The sequence below is a fragment of the Engystomops pustulosus genome, chromosome 2, assembly GCF_040894005.1.
Source record: "Engystomops pustulosus chromosome 2, aEngPut4.maternal, whole genome shotgun sequence".
Taxonomy (NCBI): Eukaryota; Metazoa; Chordata; class Amphibia; order Anura; family Leptodactylidae; genus Engystomops; species Engystomops pustulosus.
This window is the reverse complement of record NC_092412.1, coordinates 90,673,605-90,695,091: the sequence shown is the minus strand read 5'-3', so window position 1 is coordinate 90,695,091 and position 21,487 is coordinate 90,673,605. Positions and strand designations below refer to the sequence as shown.

At 37.6% G+C, this 21,487-nt stretch overlaps 1 protein-coding gene and 1 long non-coding RNA gene across 3 annotated transcripts in view; one reads left to right on the top strand and one right to left on the bottom strand.

Moving 5' to 3' along the window:
- PCCA (propionyl-CoA carboxylase subunit alpha) overlaps window positions 1–21,487 on the top strand; it is a 261,842-nt gene that overhangs the window by 66,591 nt on the left and 173,764 nt on the right. Inside the window, exons 7-9 of the mRNA XM_072135508.1 lie at window positions 13,294–13,425; window positions 16,942–16,978; window positions 19,452–19,530. Of these exons, the coding sequence (XP_071991609.1) occupies window positions 13,294–13,425; window positions 16,942–16,978; window positions 19,452–19,530 (248 nt within the window). The remainder of the gene's footprint in view (window positions 1–13,293; window positions 13,426–16,941; window positions 16,979–19,451; window positions 19,531–21,487) is intronic.
- Window positions 6,475–10,175, bottom strand: LOC140116558 (uncharacterized). Of its 2 annotated transcripts, none has more exons than XR_011852816.1 (3): window positions 10,098–10,175; window positions 9,425–9,518; window positions 6,475–7,159 (listed from the first exon to the last, which is right to left on the bottom strand). It is a non-coding gene; the product is annotated as an uncharacterized lncRNA (long non-coding RNA). The 2 variants fall into 2 exon arrangements; XR_011852817.1 differs by having other exon boundaries at window positions 6,475–7,135.

Genomic DNA, 21,487 nt, shown 5'->3' with positions numbered 1-21,487 from the left:
TCCGGCAGCATGACAGGCCTGGGAGTCTAGTATAGGCACCAGGATGTCATAGTAACAGATTGCCGCCCCTCACAGGGGGTGGCAATCAAATCTAATATGGCGGCTCATGCTGCAGGCATTTACATGTTTAACACCTGTGATTGGTGCAAGCACCAACTGCGGGTGTTACCGGTGGGTGTTTGCTGCAATATGCAGCAAACACCCACCTTGTACGGAGAGGGCTCAGCCTTGGCACTGTATCAATTTGCTGCATGAATTTTTTATTTACAATAAAGAAGAGTTACATTGATATTCTCCTTGTCACATATGATTTGGGCCAGAGCATTTTGCTTTTATTTTGGGCTTGTCCGAGGGCCTCTGATTGGTTTGTGCACCTTGTAAGGAGTGTAGTTGATTATATACCAAGATACATGGGTGAGCTGGATTATACTATTATCTTTGAATGATCTGCAAGTGTTCTGATGGATGTCATTAGAGCCCCTCCGGACTCTGGCAGCACAGAGAATAACAGATCCCTTCCCCACCACTTGCAGCTCATTTGCAGATGAGATTTTTGCCAATATGCAGGCAACATTTATATGTTTGGTACTCAGCTTGAAGGCTAGTTTTTTAGAACTTTAGATTAAAGGGGTTACCCACTCATAGCAAAGTTTACCAAGGTATTTGTAAAATCTTCAAAAGATCATCCATAGCTTACTTAATGGGGCTGTCCACTTTCAGCAATTAATTGATATTGTTTGTGTAAGGAAAAGTTATACATTTTTCCAATATACTTTCTGTATCAATTCCGGATGGTTTGCTAGATCTTTGCTTGCTGTCATTCTATAGGAAGGTTCTGTTTACTTCACTGGGTCAGCCCCTGGGTGACAGAGCCTCAATAGACCCCTTTGCACTAAACTCACATGGCAGCATTAAAAGACCCCCTCACACCCTATGGATTCATTAGATACAGCCCTCAACCCCTTGGATTCCTTATGTAGAGCCTTATGTGGGCCCCCCCAGCAGCTCTGGGCCCTGGCACTTACCCAGGTACGCCCAGTATGGGCTCTGGCCCTGTTACTTCCAGTGAATAGAAATCTTTCTATGGTCTTGTGATGGACACGCAGGTGCACAAGACATTATCATCGTAGAGAGTAATTAGAGCTTGTGCAACATGGACAGATTTCTGAAAAATTGAGAAAGTATATTGGAAAATTGTCAAACGGTCTAACGTTTTCTTTCAGTTATTGACCCACCAGAAGTCTGTTTGGCATTCTATGAAAGTTCCTTGATGAAATTTATTGAGATTTAATTATATTTCACAAACTTGTGAAAGAATAACTGCTCCTTGTCTCACATGCATAAAATGAGTTATGACATAAATAGGTAAATTATGGGTTATCTTAAGAATAATAACTTTTAGTATTATTACTGTTTCATTTGGTGCCAAGAAAGTGCTACTGGACTGCTTTGGTGGACTGAAAGCAATGCTACTGAAGCGTTAAGTTAAATTTTATTATGGTACCAGTCCCAAGTTGACTGTGTGATTTTTGCGCCTTATACTCCAAAAAAATATGGTAAATAAAAAATGTTTACAAAGAAATCAAAGGTGCGCCTTATAGTCCAGTGCGCCTTATATATGAACGGTACTTACAGACAACAGCTGCCTTGAACAGTGCACAGGTCTGCCACCTGCTGGTCATTCATCCTTATAATAAGGTGCGCCTTATAATCTGGTGCGCCTTATAGTCCGAAAAATATGGTACTAGAAAAACCCTTTAACTATATATTTTAGATATTTAAAATTTACATAATGCATATTGGGTAATATCTCTAAAATTAGTTTTATAGTTTGGTAATATTCCCCATTTCCCCATTTATTATTTGTTCTTAAATTGGATACAGAAACTCTGTATCTTGTAATTTAAGATGCTTCCCTACATCTGTTTTTAATTTTCACTGGGGAGTACATCTAGCTTTAGATATTATGTCAATGTTCTGATTAAACCTATTACTTCCAGATTTTGGCTGTAAATGATCTAGGGTTCATAAGAACATGTACTGTAAGTTGGATCAGAAGACCCTACATGTTGAAATGCTGTTCATAACCATCTGCTTTTTAAATGAAGCGATCCTTCTAAAATTACTGCTTGCTCATAAATATGTTGTGGATAGAACATTCTACCATAAACCTATAACCTTGTCTGCCAGTTGACTTCTCTTTCACTTTTGTAATATGTATTAATATGTTTGTAATATGTTTTAAACTCCGGTCTTTAAACTCCCCCTGGCGTTCTGGATCTATTACCAGGCTCCGACAGAGATTTCTCCTATTGTCTCCACTGTTTTTCCGGCAGAGACTATAGTAAATGTGGCGTTCCGGGACGTTTGCGTCACCCCGCACATCCCATTCCCCAACACGCCCAAAGTGGTGTGAAAGGCCGGTAACAGCCCGTACTGGCAGGGGACTGGAGACTTAAGCTTCTTTACTGCCAGAAAACTGGCAGAGAATGCATAATAAATCTCCTCCAGTGTCTGTTCAGTGAAAGATATGGTCATCAATGTGAGTTGCTGATAAAAATCCTATTTTCGTGCGCTTGTGGAATTTCCCGGAACAAACCTCTAATTGATGAACTTTTTTTGAAATCCCACAAGTTAAAATTTCCTGGACCAAATTCGCTTGTGGGACATGGGCACAACTGCAAATTAGTTGACTTTAGAATTGTTCTGACCTATAGAATAAAGTTGCCATGTTATTTATATTGCTTTTATTACAGGAAAAAATCTGAATTATACTGTTTTCCTAATTAGCCCTAAAAAGAAGTGGCTTTAAGAAGTTTGTCAATAAATTCTATGAACCCCAAATTGGTGCCTTTTTAATAAAAAAAAAAAAAAAAAAAAAAATTCAACTCAACCCACACAAAATAATCCCTCTTGTGGCTATGATGGTGAAAAGAAAAAAAATCTTTTTGGTTTTGAAAAGGTCATTAATGGTTGTGGTGCTGACAGCCAGCACGTTTGCCAATCTGACAGCACCAGGCAGCAGAACTGCAGGCATATCTTTCATTCACTTCAGTTCTAGAAGACCCACATACTTTCTTTGTCCCAGTTGTAGTTGTGGTGCATTGGCACTAGTCGGGAATCCCTGATGTCCCCATCTACGTGTAATTTAAAATGACAGCAAACCCATTAAGCATTTCATGACAAACTGTGTAAAATGTATCTTTCCTAGTAGCCAATAATGCCCAAAAAATGCTGTTCTCAAAGAATCCAACTGACTAGGTCTCCACTCCGTTTTCAGTTTATAGCTTGCTCCTCTTACCTGTCCGTACGGGATAAATGGACTCTGTAATAAACAACCAGTAATAAGTCACTGGTAAGTGAGGTATTTCTAGTCAAACCTTTTTCGTTCTTTTAGTTTTTTACCCAGTGTAAAGTAGCATGTGTCATCCATATCAACATTTTCAGGGATGTTGGAAGTACAACATTTTCAATGTGGCTTACTGATTGTTGCACTACCTCTAAACTGACACATAAAACACATAAAAATTCCGCCAGTAAGATTAAAAACAAAAAGGGTGGAAATAATTAATTAAAAGTGAATTTTTTATTAATACATTAAAAAGCATGTCACAAGGATACCAAGAAAAATCTTAGTGTCATATACGTATGAAACCAAACTTCTCTAAGGGAGACCATATGGAGGGTGAATCACTGTGGTGCAGAAAAAATTGGAGTGGTCTTACTGGTCTGTAGATACCCTAACCCACCTTTTGTGTATGGTGAGAAGAAGCTGTACAGGAATAGAGGTCAGGAATCCGATACCAGCACTGCACCTATTGAACCCTAATGCAATACCACTCTAACCCTGGAAATGATCTCTCTCGCCCTTACAAGGGCAGTACCAATAGTGTCCCTGGTAGGTACTTGGTGACCCTTTTATTCCCTAAAAATGATCCCACCCGTTTCCAGGTTCAGAGACACCGGACCCTTCATCAGAAGGTCTGTTCAAGGGGGTGGGATAGTGATCCTACCCCTATTACTGCACAGCGCAAGACCGTGGCCCCCTGAGCAGCATGCTCTGGTGTTTTCCTTAGCTATATGCCATTACTGTAGAAATCTGAATGCAGGTTTTACTCTTTTAGTGAAAATACTTATATCCCCTATTGATATTTAGCATATAGGATATTGGGAGGAATAGGTGTTGGCTCAGAAAGCATTCGGGTACATAAACCCTGTAAGAAGGAATGGTGGGAGAGCAGACTGCCTATACAGTACTGAATCATGATCACAGATCACACACCGTGCCATGGAATTGATCATGATCACTTTTAGTTGTTGTACTTTTCCAGTGAAGATGATACTCCTTGTATCATGTACATCACTCTGCACTGTGGCTGGAGAGTTTGTTAATTAGAAAAACAATTTTCCTAAAGCTTGTGCTGAGTAAGGATATGTGCAAAAAAATGTGTGCAAAACTTTTTTTTTTTTTTTAAATCTCTCTTTGCAGTATTGCTACAGGAACATGATGGGAATGTGTGTCTGAGGTAACATTAGTGTGGGGCATTTCCATTATTTAGCTCCATTTAAAAAATGGTTGATAAACTTAACATGACTCAAGACTTGTCAGTTACTTTCCGTTTTTAACAATTATTATGACAAATAGTCGATCTATATCACCCGTCTCTTCTAGCTGCCGCAGGAGCTTGTTATGGCGGACTCTATGTACATGTTCAAGAGAGGCCTGGATGCCTTTCTGGAGAATATCACGGGTTGTGGGGGAAAAAAAAATGTAATTCTTAAAGGTTAGACTTGATGGACTCGCGTCTTTTTTCCGGCCTTATATACTATGATACTATCCATCTCTCAGATAAGAGTGTATGCTAACATCCCCAGATGTTCCTGCCACACAGAACCCACACCAACGTCTACATGTATCTATAATACATAATCTATTTAGCTATATGTGTATAGTTTAACTATCTCTACCTAAATCTTTCTTTTTATCTAAAAAACAAAAACTGATACAAGTGGTCCTTAACTTAAAGGGGTATTCCGGGAATATGAACGTCTGACACAAAAACCCATGATGTTATAAATAAATTAATACAACAATACTCAATGTCATTAGTCACAAAACGGAGCTTAAATAATTTGATTTTATTATTTACATCATTTATGGCCTCTCTAAAGTAGGTAGAGTTGTCACTTAGATGGCCGCCAACGGAAACTACAAGTTCCATGATCCTTTAGTTCTCAGTAACTCCTCCTTCCTCTTATGCTCTGCTCCCAGTGATGATCTAACAGGTTTTCCTGCTCTGTTACCATAGTAATGATGTGTAACTGCCATTACCACAACACTGGCCATACTGGATGCACTGCAACCAACCGACTACAGCCAAACATAGTGATAATCACATGACCTGCCAGGTGCAGGACATGTGACCAGCAGCCATCTTCTGTCCTGTGTCTTCTCCACAACGGACCGCGCGGAGGAAATTAATGGACTGATTAAAGGGCCAGTAGCATTTTAATTCTTCATTTCAGTCTATGTCACTAGCATTTTCTGCTAAGGGGAGCAAAATTTTAAATAACTAATTACACATTAGCTTATATTTTGAGTGCCCACTTGTATATATATGAATTATGCTTATTCCTGGAATACCCCTTTAAGGACACCCAGTTTACAGACGAACCATGGTTACAGATGGGCCAGGCTGCTCAGTTTGACCTCCGGTGAAGTTCTCTGGATGCTTTACTTTAGTCCCAGGCTGCAATGATCAGCAGTAATGACATTTTATTGATAATCCTTATTCCCATGACGGCACAAAACTATGAGAATCGAGTTGTCACAGGGACAATGAATTTTGTTTGTCTGGAGCTATATAGCAGTTACGGCTTACATACAATTCAACTTAAGAAGAAACCAAAGTAACCTATTTAGTACATAACCTAGGGACTGAAACTTTTTGTAACTATCTGTCTCCTATTGACTTCAAATATAACATATGTTATGCATGCCTTTTTTTTTTTTTTACCAACGAAAAAAGTTCTACAGCCACCGTACTTTTTTTCCTTTAAAAAATTGCATGCATTAACATGTGTTAATGGGATTTTTAACCGATGTGTTCAACCACCTACCATGAAGAATCTATCAGAAGTAGATCTCATGGTAGATTCCTCCTGTATGCCTTTGCCCTAATCTGTAATTTAACAATCCTGGAACCTAACTTGTTAAAAATGTACATATTACTTAACTAAAGTTAACTGCAGAGGCTACTGGGGCATGTACTAACCTGGTGAGGCATTGGGGAAAATAGGTTGGTACCCGCCCCAGTAGCCTCTTGCAGATTACTAACATAAAGTTTTGTAACAAGTTATGTTAGGTTCCAGGGTTATTAAATTACATATTAGGTTATAGGCAAGAGGAATCTGCCATCAGATTTACTACTAAAATGCTAGTGTGAACCGGGCCTTGCATTTCATTCTAAAAGAAAAAGTAAACTAATACCCCCTAAAGCCAGGAAAGACAAACATGGCCCAGATCCTGCAGTTCTTGCCAGGGTTTGTTCACATCCTTTACAGATGCCAGTTACCTTCATTTTATCTGCATTTATTCAGCAGCAATAGTCATTTCCAGACCCTGGATACATGTAATGGAGGAGGAGGTTGGACCATGAAGGCTTTGAATTGTCTTCTCTTTGTACTGGCCCATGTGCTAAAAGGCCAAGTTAACGTAAACCTGAGCTGGCTGTTTCAGCTGCAAATGTTATAACATCTACATGTCCAGAAGAGAATGAAGGTTAAAGGGTCCTTTCTTGGATTCTAATGTTTAGGGATGTAAATGAGGCATTTTGTCTCTTGTATAGCCTGGAGGTGTTATGCAGGAAAACATAAGAAGTTACTGGGATTAGTTCCACAGGTTCCTTTTCTTATGTAAAAAGCCAAAGCAGCTTTTAGTGCCATCAAGTAAAATAGGAGCAGCTTGGACAACATCCAGGGAAATTGCATCCATTTTCATTTGTTTGCTTTGCTCTTTATCTCGGAACTATTAAAAAGTAATTCCCACAATGCAGTTGCAGCTTCTGGTCTTGTCTAGCTGTGTTTGTTTTCACCATTTAACATTGGGAGGTTTTGTTTAGGCAGATACTCCTCTCTGGAATCAAAGAAATGAAGCACCCTGTTTATACACAAGATTAAAAAATATTAGTTTTAACCTGCTGATTGAATTTTAATGCTAATAGACGTGTCCTTTGTATTCTTGTGCAGGCTGTGCATTATCAAATACATTCTATGTCCAATACCTGATATGTGTTTATTGCAGAATATGATGTAAGGAATAGAAATGGCCATTTATCTTATGTATAATATCTCCAGAATAAGTGGCTGTGGCTGACGCTCAGAATGCCTTGCCTAATGAATGTATAATTAATTGGATCACAGCATTTAATTTCTTTGCCTGTTAATCCTGGAATTCTTGTTAGATTTAATACAAATCAGACCTTTCAGTGTTATTGACTTTTATTAGCACAAAATGAATATATTTAATGATGGAAACCAAATGATAATTGGCATATTGATTAAAAATTATTATTGTTGTGGAGAGTATGAGTTATAAACTTTTGTGGGTACAATTACACATTCAAGCCTTTTTCCTGTAGTTTTTGAAGTCAAGCCTGATGACAGGACAGGAATTTTAGCTTTAAAAAATTGAATAGAATATATGTATCGAAAACTCAAATATAAATTCATTTTAAATATTAATTTTTAACTTAGATTAACTAAAATAGTGAATACTGTTTTGAAATTTTCTTCTCAAACATGTACTAAATAGTTATACAGGGCTTGCTGGCTACATACAGGGGACTGGCTGGCTACATACAGGGGACTAGCTGACTATATACCTGGGACTGGCTGGCTATATACCGGGGACTGGGACTGGCTGGCTAAATACCTTTGGCAGGGACTGACTGGCTATACTGAGGGCTTGCTATATACTTAGGGCAGGGACATGGCTTTATATTGGGGGGGGGGCAGGCTGGCTGGCTATATACTGGGGGGTAGGCTGGCTGACTATATACTTGGTGGGGGTAGGCTGGCTGACTATATACTTGGTGGGGGTAGGCTGGCTGGCTATATACTTGGTGGGGGTAGGCTGGCTGGCTATATACTTGGTGGGGGCAGGCTGGCTGGCTATATACTGTGGGGGCAGGCTGGCTGGCTATATACTGGGGGGGCAGGCTGGCTGGCTATATACTGGGGGGGGGGCAGGCTGGTTTTCTACTGGGGGGCAGGCTGGCTGGCTATATACTGGGGGGGCAGGCTGGCTGGCTATATACTGGGAAGGGCAGGCTGGCTATATACTGGGAAGGGCAGGCTGGCTGGCTATATACTGGGACAGGCAGGCTGGCTATATACTGGGGGGCAGGCTGGCTGGCTAGCTATATACAGGAAGGCAAGGGGCTGGCCATATACTAGAGGCAGGGGGCTGAATAACATTGGTTATGTGTTTCCCACGCTAGCCTTATACTCAAGTCAGTAGGTTTTCCCATTTTTTTTTTTTTTGTGGTAAAATTAGGAGCCTCAGCTTATATTGGAGTTGGCTTATACTCGAGTATATACGGTAGACCAAAAAAGATCATAAACCTGTTAGGCAGTGCCACTTTCCAAAAGTACTGATATATCAAAATATATTCCTGGTGGTGAACACCGGAACGTAAAATAGCCCCTAAATGTTAGATTTGACACTTTTCTCAATTTTGCACCATTTTGAAATAAAAAGCTATCAAAAGGTCACACAGTCCAAAAATGTTAGCAATCAAAACATCGCATCCTACAAAGAAATACTCCGTTGTACACCAAAGTGGGGAAAAGTAATTACTCTCGGAATATTGCAAAACACAATTTTTTTTTCTTCAAAAGGTTTTAATTTAAAAAGTATATATTTTAAAACCTATTAAACCTACATAAATTTGGTATCCCTGTGATCATACTGCCCCAAAGAATAAAGGGGTTGTCTCATTTAGAGCACACAATAAAAGCTATGAAAACAGTGCCCACAAGAAACTGCAAATGGGTGTTTTTAAAAATTTTTGTTTGTAAATTTCACCACGTTTCCCTTCTTTCCAGTACACCAGGAGGTATAATTTGTAACCTTGGGAAAAAAAACACTCATAAAGCTCTGTACATGGAAAAATAAAAATGTTATGGATTTTTTTAAAGGAGGGGAGCAAAAAAAAATGGAAACGCAAACCGTAACAGGGCATTGGCGGGAAGCGGTAAAATTGCTATTGATTTGTTGCTTGTGCTCCCGAAATTGGGTGGTATTCTATATTCACCAGGCAGGCAAAAATGAATAAATTGTTCATAGAAAAGACTAGTTGTGTGCAGTTTTTGAAGATGTCCTTTATACTATTAGACTATAGGCAAGAAAAATAATAGTTACCATTGTCCTGCTGCAACTCCAATACCAAGCGCTGCTGAACTCGACTTCCAGCTAGTTCCTCAACAACCAGGAAACTCTGGGAGAGACCACTAAACTAAAAATGGAAGGCACCAAGAGTATCAGTGATATAGCAGCAGGGAATAGGTAACATTTTATTTTGCTTGACATGCTCTCTAACTTCATTTTAAACGTTTATTGATTAGGATAAGGAATAAATCTTGTAGTTTTTATTTTTACGGTCTGTGATAACAAATTTTGTAGTTTTAAAAATAGTAAGATTAATGTTCTATGATAAAACAAGAAAAAACAAAGAATGACTGATGAAGATGTAAACTGACAAGCGACAAGCTGACCAGGTTGGGAAGGATCGTTACATGGCAAATGCCAACAGTTCTTTTTACATTTTTCTACTTTCGGTTTATTTCATGTACTAAAAATGCTGAACACTATTCTATTTTCCGATTTTTGTTTTCTTTTTTCTGTTTTAACAAATACCAAATAAATGATATTTATGTTTAATATAGACTTCACTCATGTTATATTGGTTTTATTGTTCCCTTGAAATATTCATGAATCATATTGTCTGAAATTTTATGGGGAAATCATTGTGACTTAAGGGAGTTGTCCACTTTAAGCACACTCCAGTAAATAATTGCTGCATAGTTTCCATTACACTTTCTGTATTAATTCTTCATGGTTACCAAGATGTTATCTGCTTGTTGTCATGCAACTGGAAACTTCATTGTTTACTTCCTGTAGATAAACACCGGTCCATGGTCATGTGATGTCACACAGGTGTACAGCTTGTTATAACACTGTGTAATCAAAGCTGTGTGGTACTAGCAAACCGTGCATCTGTGTGACATCACATGACCATGGACCAGTGTTTAACTACAGGAAGTAAACCTAGAAGCTGCCTATAAATAGAGATTAAGCAGAGATTTAAAAAAGTAAGGAATTGAAATGGAAATTGTATTGTAAAATTTAATAAAAAAATTAAATAACAATATTAATGATTTGCTTTAATGGCCTTAAAGTGGACAACCCCATTTAAGGGCTGAAAACAAGTTACAGTCATAAGTGGAAATGAAACAGTGTTTTGTTTTGTGTAACATGAGTTTTGTCACTCCTGAGCCTTGTTGATAATAAGAGCAGTAAAGTGTGTCCTACAACAAGATTATCATGCTTTTAACTGTTTCCACAAGTGATAAGGATCTTTGTAGGCAGATACTGCTTGTAGGTAAAGGCTTGAGTACTACTGTAAACATATTTTATAAAGGTCAAACATGTCAATTGCTGGTATATGATGGTGATCTTACCCTTGTAAAAGTTGTCTTGAGGCAAAAAAGTAACTGAATCCTGCAATACAGTTAGACCCCTGGATCCCAAACACGCTCTTTATCCTGTTTCTCCATGGTCATTATACAAGATTAAATACTCTATGGAATTAGATATGTTGGTTAAGGCCACATTGGGTTTATTTTACAATGTCAACATTTTTCAACTTGCCTTTCAATGCATGACCAATAAGCCTTTACAGATATTGTTAAAGCATAACTAAAACTTTAAAGCTATTATCTAATTGCGGAAATGAATAGTGCAGGTGATGTCTGTTTTTTCCCCTTCTATCCAATCCTCCACTTTTCTGGTACATTGCATGCAATGTTAAGTATAGGTTGTACTGTACATCTTTGTAAACCAACATAATAAAAAGTTATGGCTTCTGGACTGTGAGAATTACAAAATTACGAAATACAAAAATGCAAAAACATTAAAGGATCTAAATATCATGATGCCCATCAAGTTGTTACGTACATGAGATTAACCAATATTCTTTTTAGAACATATTTTTATTTTGCAAAATTTTTTTACTTTTCTCAAGTATTTTTCCTTTTTTTTTTTCTTCTGGTTTCATTAGTCCCTCTCTGGGGTCTGTACCAAAACTAAAAGGAAACCAGAGCTGAGACAAGTTTTTTTGGTTGCATAAAAAATTGCACCCTCCCAGCCCAGGGCGAGTGAAAGGTCTCTTACTATACACATATGGAATTAACCTGTCACTCATTACCCATAAGCATATTGGCTTCACGATTGTACAGTGCATGCGCCACCTCAGTGCATCACAGTAGAGAGTTAAAGGGACTGGTTCATGTGTGGTGCCCATGAAGCAGGCACCATCCAGGGATGTACAGGACCGGTGCTGAGTTCACAGGCGCCACTGTCCATGCACATGAACTCCAAAGAGGATGTTGATGTTTCAGGAAAGGATACTGGGTTAGGAGTGTGAACTGCCAATGGGAGGATGGGCAGCTTAACTATTTGCCAGAGCACCCCTGCCTCATTGACTTATATTCAGAATGCAAGAAGAGGAATTGGCTATTGTACACAAATGGTAGCAGCAACAATGTAAATAAAGGCATCATTGGAACACTATTAAACTATTATTCTTGTACTGCATTTGCAGTACTTGAGGAGAAATGCGCCCATAATCTACTTGTGTCAATGTTGACATTTTAGAACCAGTTGATCAGTTTTTGTATCGGTTATTGTTAACCCAAACCAGGAGTTGATGAATGCATAGAAAAGGTGCAAGTCTAGCCATTATATCTGATCTGCATCCTGTGTTGGCTCACAATAGCTAATGTAAAAAGCTAATGAAACAACCAAAGTGTGAGCTGACCTTTACATGGGTTTTGTGCAGCCATTTCTTTGTGGATAGAAAGCTCCTCTCTGATACAGCAGAAAATGCCCTCTGTGTTACAAGTTACCTTGGCACTCAAATGGCTTCTATATGCCTAGAGATATTGTAGGCAATTTGGATGGCATTTGGTGCACTTTTGGCATGTCACATCATGTTACTGCTTCTGAGTTTAACTCTCACTTACAACATCTTACAAAATTGCTTGTAATTTTTATAAACTTTTCCAGAACATTGTGAGTGCTAGGAGGAGACCGTTTTCCAAGAGCTTCCTTTCACTAACGAAAAGGTTGAAAACCCTTATGTTAGATGTGAGCTAATAAAGTATATTATAAGTTATCAATTATTTGCAAAACGGCATCTTCTTCCTGAAGATACATATTTGAAGTTGAAAGGAGGCCCATCCAAAGTCCAAGCACCACCTGGTATCTACAACCTTTCTTACAACTCTGACTCTCAGCTTGGCCTCTGACACACCGGAACACAATACGTATAATGATCTGTGGACATGCAAAATAAGAATGACTCATAAGGCATCACTTACACCTGATGCAGTTTTATGTAATTCTCCCCTCAGAGCAGGGCATGCTATGTATTGATCTTTTGCCACTCGACAGATACAAAGATCATAACTGGATATTATTGAAAATATTTTCATGTATGTAGCTTCAGTATATTTAGAAACCGTAAGCCATTTTAATGGTGCAATAAAACAAAAAACAATGAGTTAACATAATTATACAGTATGTATTATTTAGTTGCTAGACTGTGATACTACTGGTGGAAAAAAAAGTAAAATATTTTTTTCTAGCTTGTGTGCTCTCTATTTCAGAACAATTGAAAATAGTACAATATCTGATGTAATTTGTCATTTTACTAGAGTATTTACAAATGGTTGCCTTATCTGTTTATGACAAATCACAGGTACTTGACAGGACTTGGATGTGTCTATTGAAGCACTGACGGCAAGGATGTCATTGCATGCACTGGGCAAATTGTGCATATAATGAATGGGCAGGTTGGACTATTGCTACACAATTTTGTTTGTTGAGTGTATAACCTTAATTATATTACTCTCCACGTGCTCTTTAAAGGTTACTCTGAAGTGTGAAACCAGAGATAACACTTAATATGTTTTTTTTAAGTAAAAGTAAAACGTTCATTGTCTCCACAGGCAGCAGATAACGTCACCTTCATTGGACCTGACACTCATGCAATTCAAGCTATGGGAGACAAGATTGAAAGCAAGCTATTAGCCAAGAATGCAAAGGTCAACACCATCCCTGGCTTTGATGGGGTGGTCAAGGTGAGTGGATTGTGGCCCAGATATTGAAATGAATGGATGTATTGCTGCATTTATGTTCATGAATTTTTTTTTTTTATACAACTGTATATTTATAAATTTTTTTCATTTTTCCCAAAACTAACATAATAATGCAACATAAAAGTCAGAAATCTGAAGTAGTCACAATTTAGCAGATAACAGGGTCATGCAACATGGCAAAAACCAATACAAATGAGGGGGAAGACCGCCCCCCCCCCCCCCAAAAAAAAAAGTTGGGGTAGCGATCCCTAAGAACAGAGCAAAGATTTGGCTGCTTGTGCATGGAGCAAACAAAACAAAAGAAGTTTTTTTTGTGTGTATTTCAATCATTTTTATTTTTGTTCATAGACGCATATAAAAATTACATGACATCTTTAATCACTTCTATATAATAGAATTTTTTAAAAATGTTTTCATTAATTATTTTTCCTAAAATCTTAATATTGTCTAGGTGATTGTAGCTGCTGATGGAGGAATTTGCCAATGGAATGTTTAAGTAGTAATTTTCTGTGCTTAAGCCATGATAACATTTGCCATGCGATGCTCATTTTGCCTTTTTGTCTAATTTCCATGCCTGATTAAATTTGCACATCACTAAGAAATGAGCAGCTAATTGCAAATTAGGATTGTGTGTATATGATAATTCCTGTTTAATGTGGTTGTACTATTGCTAACTGTGTCATGATTTGTGACATCCCCCTTCTATGTAAACTGCCTTAATTATCTATTGGATATCTGCCATAACTATAGGTAAAAAAGGATTGTCTTTGATTTTTGCTCCTAATTATTTTTTTAATAGAACATTTTTTATTGTACATATTTGATTCTTCACACACTTCATAATTTGTTGTTACCATTAGATCGGTTACTCTGAATACCTAATTTAGTTGTCATTCTATTGCCTTTTTGATAAGCACGAGTTGCATGTGCTTGCAATTTCTTCTTTTCTTATATTTTACAAAGCGCATAAATCAAGTGGTTACTGCCCGTAGTTGTTTTCCTTTAGTCTACAGGTAGAAAAGGAGGAAGGGATGGAGACTCAGTGGCTGGATGTATCATTGCAGTGACATTAGTTTTCTGTCCTCAACAAGTCTCACAATTGTCCCATCTGCCCATTTGTGCCAGATCTGTACCTTTTTTTGTGAACCTTCTTCACATTTCACTGCAGCCAACTTAAAGGAAATCTACCATCAAAACCAAGCATGATAAAGGAGGCACACTTATTCATAGATCCAGCCACACTGACTGTGGCAATCTGCTTATATTTGTTATCCATGGCTTTCTTAAAATAATGCTAATGACCCAGAAGTGCTCTGGGGGTGTGTGTTACCAGAGCCCATCCGTGCTGCAGCTTCACAAGCTATTACACTGTGCAGGAGCACTGCCTCCTCCCATTGCATTAACAGCCTGAGCATGGAGGGACTCTGCTAAAGCTCTCTTAGAGCTCTGGGTTAGTGTCCATGCTTTATCATGCATGATTTCATCTAAATTTATCATGTGAATACAGATTCATGGATGTGCGTCTACATTTTTTACTTTGTGGAAGGTCACAATTCAATCCTTCAATGGCTTAGGAAAACCGTGAACTGCTTGAACCAATTTAGCAACCTTTAAACTAAAAAGTTTCAAATTCACTTCAAACATTAACACTTCATGTGCCACATGTATCAAGCTGTCTTAGCAACACTTATATATCAGATGGCAAAAGACCTATAAAGACATCTTATTACAAAAAAAAATGTAAAAAGTGTGATTAATGGCAAAATAAAATCAAACAAAAACTAGTTGGATAGAAATACATCAACCTTCCTTTTAAATCCCTAACAAGTGTACATGAAAAATTACACCTAGTCAGTATCCATAACGTTAGAATAATATTTCACTAAAACAGGAAAACAAAAAATGTTCCAAGGGTAGGGGAAATTTTATTGTTACCATCCACTTACCATGTGTTCTTTTCCTTATTATTTATAGCAAAGGATTATAGCTGAAAATGTATTACAGAATTTTTGTGTTAATTCTTAATCTTCAGTCATTTCTTGTCTATTATCGCTCAGTTTCCTTACCCAAATCTAAATTGGCCTGGTAATTGCGTTTTCCTAACACAATCAAATTTGCAAGCAAAAAGAAATGCGGAAAGTTCCCAACTTGTGCTCTAATCAGGGCTCTTCATCAGTCATTGCTGCATATTGCTGGAGAGGGTCTAATTGTCTGCATTTGGAAGGTTTAACACTTCCTGACAGAGAGGCTATTAAGGGGAAGTATTCTCGCATAACTGTCACGGGCAGGAACAAAGGTCTGTGCTACTCGATGTGTACAAACCACTAACATTCTTAAATGACCCTCTCTTTTCATGAATTTCATTCTTTTAAGCCAACATGCCATAGAAAGAAACAAGGTGTAATAAAACCGTAAACCTATACATTCTTGTAAGGGAATTTATCTATGGCTTAAAAACAATTGTTATTTTGTGGCCGAAAAAAAAAATCTCATTAGCAGATGTGAGTGCTTGGAGTAAAAGGACTTAAAGCTAACGTTGCTCTTAAGACTGCTTTGAACTTAACAAGCAGCGATTGTGGAGCAGACTAGTTAATGAAAGGAAATTAAATTTTTCGCCAACTTCCCCTGCCAGCGTCCTTTCTCTTCAAGAGTATGTAACACAGTAGTGAAACTTTTTTTTTTTTATTTTTTTAGGAGAAATTATACGTGTATATATGTATGTGTGTGTATATGTGTATGTGTATATATGTATATATATATGTATATAATTGTGTGTGTGTGTGTATAACATATAATAAATATGTAATTTGCATGAACAATATTTTTTTCTTTACACTGTTTGAAATAAATCCTTACAAATAGTAATTTTTCTATTAAAATGTGTATATATTTTCTTCACATGTTAAAAGGCTTTTCTTAATATGCCTTTATAGTAGATCATTTTTTTAACTACAGATGTTATCTGTCATCTATCATCAACCAACCTTTCATTCTATACTCAAATTCTTTTACTTCATGAGTTCTTTTAAGCAGAAGCTGGTAAATCTAACCGCATTGGAAACAATAGAGAATCATCTCCCCCTGCTGACAGCTTCATGGAAAACATGACAGGCAAATAGGAGAGGAGACAAAAGCAAGCTTTAGTCGACAAGTTTTAATGCCCTGATTTATGGCTCATTATGGATTGTAAACTCTGAAATGTAATCACTTCTTTTCGGCCACTGCAAAAGGCCATCTCTCAATGGTAGCTGAGCTTCCTGTCAGCTGATTGGCTAGTAGCACTTTGAGTTTTCCTCTAGTAGTATAATAATGATGAGGTAGAATTTACATTCCACTTATGGTATTAATTTTACATTCCTCTGAATGAACAAGGTCACAAGGTTGTAAAATCAAACATTAAATGAATCGGAGGAGACAGTAGTGCAATATATGACTGCCCTTAGGACACAGTGCAATGGCTGATGGGATTAACGTGAGTCTCATTTCCTGCTTTTACAGGATGCAGATGAAGCTGTCAGAATTGCAAGGGAAATTGGTAAGTTCTTAAATTAGCTATGGTGGGATTTGTATGCCTCTTAGCAGACATGCTTGACTAAATTAAATGTGTAATGGGTAATCCCTATAGAACAAATAATGTTTTAATAGTTTCAGATCTCATTTGCCCATGGCTTTTGAAGAACTTAAGAATCGGTCCTTTTTTCTTTTTAACACCATGTGCTATCTTAGCAAATTATACATGAAGTCTCTTTCAGTTCAGGCAGGAGTATAACAGAGTTTGTGTTGACTTTTTATTATAAAGGCTCCTGATGACAAAAATTGCTATTGTGTTGGTGTTTATCTGTGTTTATTTACAGCATGCATGAAAATTTAAAAGCACCTATAAAGGGGTTTTAAAAGGAGTTATCCACCATTTTGATAATACATAATCTATCCTATGGATGGGCCATCAAGTTTAGATCAACATTCTGGTCTCCTACAGAGCAATTATCCCTGAAAAAAAATGGAGAGCCCCTTTTTTAGATTTCAAAAACACTCATTAGAATGTAATTAAATCTAAAAATGACTCCTCCATTAAAATTCTGTAGACAATAATCTTTATATAGGGCCATCATTTTCTGCAGAGCTTTATAGATTGTAGGGCACTTATACAAATGAAATAAGACTGAACAATAACAGCAGATGACTACAATAGGAGTGAGGACCTTGCTCACAAGCGCTTACATTCCTTTTATACATGACAGCAGTAATGATTTGCTGCAGCCAGTCATTGTTTACAGTGGCCATGTGCCATGCTTTCTGGCATCACCACTTCGGATAGTAATTGTCAACGTTTGGCATATAAACAAAGACAGCGGGAGACTGTGGGTGCACTGGTGCAGTCAGCGTGACAAGTGAATAATATAATTTTGTCTCCTAAAGTTCATTTTAAATCTTGAAAAATGTAAGAATAACAGTAAACTTGGAGAGGCGTGATAATTGCATCATATACTAGCGTATATACTCAAGTATAAGCCTAGGGTGGGAAATGCATTTGTCACGGCATGTATATAGCTGGTCAGCCCCTCAGCCCTAGTATATAGCCATCCAGCCCCCTGCTCAAGTATATAGCCAGCCTCCTTCCCCAGTAGTTAGCCAGCCCCCTGCCCCTATAGTCAGCCAGCATTCCCCCAGCATAATTAGCTGCCTGCCCCTGTAGATAGCTGGCCCATTTTCCCCAGAAGATAAGACCCGAGGGGGTGCTGGAAAGGTGAGTTTTGACTTTATAATTATAATAATAATCTTTATTTATATAGCGCCATCGTATTACATAGCACTTTAAATATCATAGGGGACAAATGCAAATATAATAAAACATGAGAGCACAAACATTCATATGGAACAGAAGGAGTGAGGTCCCTGCTCAGTCTATGAGGAAGAGTGGGGGGACACAAGAGGTAAAAAGCTTATATAATGGTCCAATCTTCATAAGGGAATAGAAGAAAATATAATATAATAAATAGAAGTGCTGTTGCTTGACCCAGTCATCAGCCGTCGTCTTATATACAGTCGAAGATGAATGGGACTGCAGAGAAGCCTGAAGGTTGGTGTCTGGTTGCTGGATAACAGATGAAAGGAGGACACAGGACGGGTTAGTAAAGAGAGTTAAAACTTCATGCAGTTAACCAGTGTTATAGGCTTGCCTAAAGAGATGGGTTTTAAGAGCACGTTTGAAAGTTTGGAGGTTGGGTGTTAGTCTGTTAGTCTGGGGCAGAGCCTTCCATAGAAGGGGTGTAGCTCTAGAGAAGTCTTTGAGACTCAAGTGGGAGGTTCAAATTAAGGTAGAGATTAATCTAAGATCATTGGCAGAATGAAGAGCACAGGTAGGGCAGTAGACTGAGATGAGAGAGGTGCAGCATTATTCAGACTTTATTTTTTTCCGAATTTTCAGCAAACTTGTAGCCTCCTCAGTTAAGGTCTAACATATCCTTTCTAGAATTACATATTTTATGTGAAATTGGGCAGAGAAGAGTCATATTTTTTTTTCTGCGATGAGTCAAGTTTAGGGGCTGAAGGGGGATTGTCACTTCAGATATCACTGTATTTGGTACATGTGTTTTTTTGTCCTCTGGGGAAAAAAAATCTACTCTGTATGTCTTATAATTATCAACAAGCAAATTAGTGACCAACATGTACCAAAGGGTAGAGGACACTGCCCACAAGGGTTTATGTGTCATGCCCTACAAACCCAAAATATCATGTTTAAGAAGAGTGAACAGCACGGTGTCTATGAAAATGAAAACCATCCATGTTTATATCTTTATGTATTTTTATTATGACCTCTGGAATACTACTACTCATTCATTAATCTGTCTACAATGTTTTATGCCATGTTACAGTTCAGAAGTTAACCAAAAAATATAAAGATATAAAATATATATTGTTTACTGTAAGATGTGGCAAACTTGTCATGTTCATATGACCAAATGATCAAAGCCTGAACTTGTGTTTTAATTGCTCCCTGCTGGTAGGCTACCCCGTTATGATCAAGGCCTCAGCAGGTGGCGGTGGGAAAGGCATGAGGATTGCTTGGGATGATGAAGAGACCAGGTGAGATGCTGTCCACACTGCTAACTTTGATTAATGCTACCACATTCTACATCGAGGATATATGCTGAACTATCACTTCAAAGTTATCACAAGTCTATAATAGCTTGTCTTCTTATGTCTAATTGCTTCTTTGTTCTAATGTCTTTTTAAGTTTTTATTGATGTCATTCTTCTCATGATTGCGCTAAGGCTTAAATATATATATATATATATATATATATATATATATATTAACCCCTTTTATGACTGCCATATGGCTATATACATCAAATTTGCACATGCCCTGTGCAGATACCACTTTTATATATGCACATCATGTGTCCCATTTTAAATGTCTCCTTAACCTAGAAACACAATTGTGTCATGTTAAAAGGGGGAAACTCCCCTTTTTATAATAAAATCAGTATTGATAAGCTTTCAGTTTTAATAGATTAAAAAAAATGGCAATTTTTTTTCTGCCGTTTTGCAAAAATTTTGAGACCAATAACTTTTCAATACTTCAGTGTACAGACCTATGTAAGATGGTGTTTCTTGCAGGATGTGTTGACGTTTTAATTTATATCAATTTCGGACCTATATGACTGTTGGATAAACAAAAATTGATAAAAATATTTATGGATTGAAAATGGCTAAAAAGTGGTGATTCGAATATTTGGGTTCTTTGTTCCATTATGTTGTTCACATCTGGGATTAATCTTTATCTACTAATTTTTATATGTGTTCTAGGGAAAGGGGGTGATTTACACTTTTAGGCTACTATAACCAGCAGTTTTCTACTGCTCCCACGATAGCCGTGGGACAGGGACCGAGTCTCCAGGTGTCGGAGATCACACACTAGGGGCTGCACCCTAGATGCACCAATGACTACATTACAATACAGAATGCCACCAAAGAAATTGTAAATAACAGTACAGAATAAATAGCATAGTTAATAATGGAGACACACATAACAATAATACTTGAGACCTCAAAAACGACAAGGGATTATTGGTGGATGGTAAACTTAATTTTAGTGACCAAAGCCAGGGAACTGCAAATACAATTATGGAATGAAGAGATTCTCCTAGTAAGAACATGGTTTTACCATTCTACAAATCCCTGGTCGGACCACACATGGATTATTTCTAACAGTATTGGGCACCAGTGTATAAAAATAGACATGGTAGAACTACAATGGGTGCAGAGGAGAGGAACCAAGATTATTAGGGGAATGGGGAGTGGACTAGAATACAATGACAGTTTGGAAAACTTGAAGTTATTTATGTTAGAAAAAAAAAGACTGCTAAGGGGAGACCTCATGACTATATACAGATACCTGAATGGACAGTACAGAGATCTTTCTAAATAATCTTTTTATGTCTTTTTCTTCCTTGGCCTATGGCCAGGACATGTCCACATCCTCTATATCTAGAGGTGAGAAGATTCTACCATCGCCATAGATGGGGATACTTTTACTGTAGTGAAACTATGGATTTCTCTGCTCCAGGGAGTTGGTATGGCGGATACCTTATACATGTTCAGGAGAGGCCTGGATGACCAAAAATATCACGTATTGTGGGAAAAATTGTTAAATCTTATAGGTTGCCTTCTATTGATAATCTCATAGGTTGGACTTGAAGGACATGAGTCTTTTTCCAAATGTATTTACTATGATGATGTGAACTATGCACCATGGATTCTGTAAAAATATTCAGTGATGAGAGATGAAAGATGCACAGTGCAAAACTTCAGGAGGAGCTCCATATTTAACTCCTTAATGACCCCCATATCAGGATTCGACAACGTTCATTAAGGGTACTTTTTTTTTTCAACATGATGCCTTTCTACGTCGCCATGAAAGAAGAAGTTTGCCGGACATTTTTTAAAAAAAAATAAACACGTCATTATTTTTCTATATACAGTACAAAAATAAATAAGTCTATTTTACAGTTACAATATACAGTATATACAAAAGTAAA